At 55.1% G+C, this 6,311-nt stretch overlaps 1 protein-coding gene across 2 annotated transcripts in view; it reads left to right on the forward strand.

Annotated features, from left to right (window-relative positions):
* URI1 (URI1 prefoldin like chaperone) overlaps positions 1-6,311 on the forward strand; it is a 41,545-nt gene that overhangs the window by 20,788 nt on the left and 14,446 nt on the right. For both annotated transcript variants that reach the window (XM_037066419.1, XM_037066420.1), the window contains exons 3-4: positions 391-469; positions 1,460-1,595. In XM_037066419.1, coding sequence (XP_036922314.1) covers positions 391-469; positions 1,460-1,595 — 215 coding nt within the window. The remainder of the gene's footprint in view (positions 1-390; positions 470-1,459; positions 1,596-6,311) is intronic.

The following is a 6,311-nucleotide window of genomic DNA, read 5'->3' on the forward strand; positions in this document are numbered from 1 at the left end:
GTTTCAGCCCCCGGGATTCGGAGGACTGGAGCATGAGACCCGACACTGTGTTGGTTTCCATGCTGCGTCCGCGCCGGGCTGCCTGGGGTGGGCTCCCCGCCTCCCTCTGCACAGGAGGCCGCCTGCCCTGTCTGCCTGGGCTCCCGCTTTCCAGAGCCACGTGACCTTCTGCCTCCGGGAGCGGGATCCTGAGGGTGAGAGGGCGCTTCTAAAAGCCAAAGGCCCCGATTGACCTCATTCTTTGAACTTGGTCAAGAGAGGATTTTTACATGACAGCAAACTTTAATCTTTAAATTGCTCAGATCAGGGTTTCCATTGTCATGTGCGATGACATGCAGCTTGAGGGACTCCTTTGTGTGTCACCGAGTGTCTGGTGTCTTTTGTCGACAGGAAGAAGGTGGACGACGACTACTGCGCCCTGCAGGAGAGACTCGGCACACTGCCTGATAAGCTGTCCTACAATATCCTGGTGCGTTCGCGGTGCGTGGCCCTGCGGCCTCCCGTGCAGGCGCTGGCTGCGGAGGGTGGCCGGTGCTGCCCCCCCCCCTGAGTGTGGGGGGCGGGCCTGCCTGGCTGGGGCCGGCGCCAGAGGCAGCCAGCCTGGCAGGGCAGGCGGGTGGTTTGACTGCTCAATAATGCACCGACCGTGGTAACAGGTGGTGTTCACCTCGTTCCTTTTCCCCCAGACTGACACTAACTTGTCACCGCACTACAGTGACATACGTGGCACCAGTGTTAGGACGGAATTTGACACGGTCGGTGTGCAGACCCATGTTAGAAACTAATTATGGCAGCGGTGAGGCACAGAGCTGCCCCCCGTTAGGGCAGGAGGGCGTGGCAAGGTGGAGCCCGAGGGCGCAGCCCCAGAGCGCTGGGGTCGTGTGCGAGGTGCCACTGGGTGTCGAGAATGCGCTCCTGTTGGCACAGCCGTCTGTCCCTGAGCCCTGGGGTGGCTCGCTCCTCGAAGGAGTGTCTTTCTCACGGGGCCTGTGACCGGAGCGACCCCAGCCCACGTGCTGGCAAGTGTGGTGTCGTCTGTTGTCCTGGCAGGGACGTTTTGTAAATTTTGTGGACTCGTTAAAGCTGTGCATGTATTCGTTCCTGTGCTGCAAAAAGAAACGGCTATTTTGTTGGAAATTCTCAGTTTTTAAAAAAAGCAAAGGTATTTGTTAACTTGATGTTTCCTTACCCGTTTTCATCTGAGTTCACGAACGAACCGAGAGTGTGGACCTTCGGGGACAGCTGTGTGGACGCGGGCGGCTCTGCCCCCGGCCTGGCCGACTGCTGTAGTTAGTTTTCCGTGGGTTCTCCTAGGAGGCTTCAGTGTGGAGTTGAACTTCTGTGAGGCCGACGCTTTATTTTTCTTAGTGTGAGGATGAAAAAGGCCTCAACGAGAGCTTCTGATGCTGAGTGTCCCTTAAACAATGTACTTTTTAGTGTTTTTCCTTTTTTCCAATAGGTACCGTTCGGCCCCTTTGCCTTCATGCCAGGAAAACTTGTCCACACTAATGAAGTCACCGTTTTGCTTGGGGACAACTGGTTCGCAAAGTGTTCGGCAAAGCAGGCTGTGGGCTTAGTGGAGCACCGGAAAGCACGTAGGTACCGCCGCGCGGGTGTGTCTTGTCCGGGGTCTGCGGCGCCAGGTGCCGAGTGGGGGCCGTCGTGACGGAAAGCCCCTCTGTCGCCTGGCGGTCGCGGTTGGGCCGCTGTGGGCTGTGGGGGAGGGGCTGGGCAACTGCACCCCCGGGGCACACTAGCACCCGTCTTAGTGCTTTTGGAAAGGATGACGTATGAGTGTCACCATACGTGTCACCATGGTGGCTCGGTGGCTCTGTGGGTGGAGTGGGGAAGCTGTAGGGACGGGTCATCTTGGGCTCTGTGCCCAGGGCGCTGGGGCTGCCTGCGCTGACGGAGTAGGTGTGCACAGTGGGGCGGTCACCCCTCACTGACTGAGAGACCCCGTTCGCAGAGCAGGAGCCGCCTTTGGTAGGTGTTTGGTTTGGGACTGGGGGTGCTTTTACTTTTAGGAGGGGCGGCCAGGTATGGAGAGGTGCAACCTGGGAGGCCCGTTGGTGCTGGGATCGTGGCTTGCAGCTCATCTGCTGGAGCTGGTGCTTGAGTTGCGTTGACCCGTGTGACATGTCTGTCTGTGTGCACACATGTGCACACGCACACGCTTTGTAGTGGTTGGGTGGGTTGTCTTGAGTCCCTGTTTAATTGCATTTACAAATTAGGTTTATTAATCTGTGTTCTTTTTTTTTTAAGATTTTATTTATCTCTAGAGGGGAAGGGAAGGGGAGAGGGAGAGAAATGTCAATGTATGGTTGCCTCTCGTGCGTCTCCCGCTGGGAACTGTCCTGGAACCCAGGCATGTGCCCTGACTGGGAATCGAACCTCAATCATGTGGTTCGCAGGCCCACGCTCAATCCACTGAGCTACACCAGCCAGGGCTAATCTGTGTTCTTACTTCCATCTAACATCGCCCCAACCTGCTCTGTGACCTTCCAGTTAAATCTGAGGGTAGACCCTTCTACACAAACGAGGTCAGATGACAGCCAACAGCCGAGATCTCTAAAGCTGCAGTTATTTCTCTTATACACGAGTGGGCACTAGTTAGAGGACTCATTCGCTCAGTGAAATTCTGGGTTCTATATTTGGGGATTCTAATTGCAGATCAGCTCCTGGAAGTTTATAATTGATACGTGTTTTGATCTTTGTGATGCTAATCAGAATCTTACTGTCAGGCCTGTGTGTGGTTCCTGGCCGTGGTGATTCTTTTGGCTTCGCGGCCTCCAAGCCAGCCGTGCCTGTGCGTCAGAGGGGGGGTGGGCACAGTTCTGTCCTAAAGGCCTTTTCTAATGTGGGTCTTTGTCCACAGGGGTGGGGCTCTGCTGATGGGGAGTCAGGTCACAGTCTGTTCCAGGGTTTTTATTTTGATCTTTGTTTGGATGTGTCTGCAAAGAAGTCTGTAGACTCAGTTATGACTTGATATATTACTGGGAGAATACTTCCAATAGCCTAGAGCTGCAGAGCACAGGAATGTGTTTGGGCAAATCACTTTCCAGTGTTAAATGTGGTTTTGTGAGTGACCAAGCGTAATGACTTTGGCATCAGTGTTTTTTATCTAAGATAGTTTTCAGAGTATATGCATATGAATTATATTTGAGAACCTATTATGATACATTAATTATAAAAAGTTTCATTCATTTAGCTCTATAATAACTTATAATAACTGAAGAAAACGTTTAGGCATCTTGTAGTACCTGACATTCACTAACAAAAGATACTTTATTTTCTTACAGCAGAAGAAATGTGACAAGTTAAACATAGTCCCCTGCTGACAGGCACTGCGGGGGGGGGGCTGGAAGGAGGTCGCTGTGTGTTTAAAAGCAGTCAGGACAGGCAGAGTTGGGCAAGGCAAGCTTGACGCAGGGACACTGAGCTCAGTGGCCACAGGAGGCCCCAGAGGAGGACGGTCCCCACGAGTGTCCTGTCTCTGTGCGCACGGCTTGCCTCTTTGCCACCTGACGTGAACACGGCCAGTTTTTCACTTGTGTTTGATTTTTAAATGGTGAGTGTGAAGTTGACTGACTGGGCACACTGTTCCGTGGGTGGATGGGAGCACGGCGGGACCATCAGCCGGCGCCCCTGCCAGGATCCAGGTCGGGGCGCAGGGTAACACCACGGCCCCACCCCCAGGCTGAGACCCCGTGGGGTCGCGCCGTGGGGACCTGTTAGTGCCTCCTCGTCCCTGCCATTTGGAGTTAGTTTCCGTGGGTGGGGGTGCGCTTCCTGGGGTTCATTCTGCTTGGAGTTAGCGGAGCCTTTCGGATGTGTAGATGCGGGTCTTTCATGAAAGTTGGGCATTTATTTGCATTGTTTTTTCAAATAATCTTTTGCCGCTTTTCCCCCCCTGAGATTCACTTAGTGTGATATCGGATCTCTTGATAGCGTTCCACAAGTCTGTTGGGTTCAGTTTGCTTTTCCTGCAGCCTCTGGTTACAGGATGGTGCTACAACCATCCGAGCCGCATGGGCCAGGGCTGATTTGGGGTGTTTTAATTTCCCAAAGCCCCCCTCCTCAGTTCCTCTCTGCGGCCTCAGACTGTGTTTTGTGTGGCTCCCGCAGTCTCTTGGCCCCGGTGTCTGGGGTCTTCCGTGGTCAGAGCCTGTGTGGCAGAGGGCTCAGGCGGGACAGCTGCCACCAGCCACCCAGGCACCCCCGACTGGCTCGCGTGCTGCGGACGGTGGCTGGTCTGTTCTCGGTGGTTCGGGGGGCCGTGGGGACCTGGGCTGCCACCTTGTCTGGATGGGCCTGCGCCACGTTGGGGGGTGGCGGGAACGTGAGTAAACCTGCCACCAGGGCCCCCTGCACTTTGACCTGTTCCTGTTTGGGGTCGTGTGGGTGCCCCCCACCCGGCTGCTCCCCGGAGCTGCTGTGACGTGTTACTGTTTCTGGTCGTGTCTGGTCTCTGTCAGAACAGGGCTGGGGCTTTGGCCCGTAGTTTCATCCCTTCCTTTCGTTTCAAGGGAAGATTTTGCTTTCCTTCCAGCGTAAGGGACTTCTGAGCAGGGGTGTGGTGCCCAGGTGTGGTGCCCAGGTGTGGTGAGTGAGGACGGGTCAGGAGGAGGAGAGGGGGCAAGGTCCGGACGGCGGGGAGGGGCGAGCACGGGCCGGGGTGGTGCGGTTGGAGAAGCCGAAGACTCCAAGCCCCAGGAAAGGTCAGGTCCCGAGCCCCGGGTGGGCATGGCTGGGAGTCGGAGTTTGTGTGCGGTGTGTCCTGGGAGGAGGGAAGTGGCTGTGGGTATAGCCCCGGGGTCTGTCAGGGGAGGCCGCTGTGTGCTCTCCAGGGTCTTCAGTGACCAGCAACGGTATCTGGAGCGCACTGATACCGTGTTACTGGCCAGCACTCGCTCTTGGTTCATCTGCGTGATAAAACCTCGTGCCCCTCCCTAAAGCGCACAGTGAGAAAGTGAGCAGCGGGCTGGCTTCCGGTGCCGTTGCCCCGAGCGCAACTCTCAGTCCTCTGACCCACCTCCACTGAGCTTCTGCGTCCGGGTTTCCCAGGGAGTTCACGTGTCCTCTGTCTTGGTTCTTTTCTGTTCCATGGACAACACGCCCTCACCTTGCAGCAGCGTCAGTGGGTGCGGGGGCCGGTTTTCCCCGGGTGGGCTGGTGCAGACCAGACCCAGGTGCCGGCAGCGTCTGTGCAGTGACACCGAGACCGTGGCGGACAGAGCCATGTGGCTCGAGGGGACCTGTCAGCCCTGCCTGTTGTCACAGGGGAGCGCCCCGACGGTCTCCTTGTCCTCTGCCCGTCCCTGCCCCCAGCTTGTCACGCTGTCTCGTTAAGGTCCTCGTTAAATCTGTGTCCGTGCACAGGTGGCGCTTTGCTTCCCTTCTTGTGTAGTGAGGGTGGGCATCTGCTGTGCGCTGCGAGGGCCGCCTCCCCCGCCTGCAGGCGGCTGCCCCGCTGGGGTCTTCCTCCCTCCCCGCCCGCCCCACGTCCGCCCCACGTCCGCCCCACGTCCCTCCCACGTCCGCCCCACGTCCCTCCCACGTCTGCCCCACGTCCCTCCCCTTCCGCCCCACGTCCGTGGCTCTTTCTCCGTCCCTGTTTCCGGCTTCCTGTGGCGTCTCCTTTCCAGTTTCACTCATTTTGTTGGAGCTTTAGTAACTTTCTGGGAGTATATTTTTAAAAAAATTTTGCATGTCTGAAAGTGTATTTTATACTCCCACTTTTTGTAACTAGACTGTTTGGAATTCTAGGTATTAAACATTTTTTTCTCAGAACTTTGAAGGTATTCTGTTACCATCTGTCGGATGTGTTGCCATTAAAAAATCAGCTGCCATTATGTTCCTTTTGCATGTAGCTTGTTTTTTCACTCTAGAGGGGTTAGGTTTGTGTCTCTGTTCTCCACCATTGGGAAAGCCACTGCGGTCAGCCCCGTGGCTCTGCTCGTGTGTGCTCCCCAGTCACTGGGAGGGTCCTCGCAGGGGGCCGTGCCAGGGCCCACAGTTGGGGGAGGTTGGATAGCATTTCTTTGGTAATTTCTCCTCCTGTCGTCCATCTCTTTGTCTTCATTATAGTTTCAGACGTGGTTTCTTTTGCTTTATCTTTAGAATCCAGGATTGGTTTTAAAAATATTTCTGTATGTTTTAATTTCGGAAGCTTTGGTTTTTTGAATTTGTTTCATTGTTCTTTGAATGTGCCTTTGGTGTAACACACTGTTCTTGTGGCGTGAATATACTACCTTTTAAAAGGGTTTTACAGTTACTTCTTTCAAAGTGTTCTTCATGCCGTCATCTCT

This window comes from Sturnira hondurensis, unplaced genomic scaffold, assembly GCF_014824575.4.
Source record: "Sturnira hondurensis isolate 20B ecotype Veracruz unplaced genomic scaffold, ASM1482457v3 Scaffold0016617, whole genome shotgun sequence".
NCBI lineage: Eukaryota > Metazoa > Chordata > Mammalia > Chiroptera > Phyllostomidae > Sturnira > Sturnira hondurensis.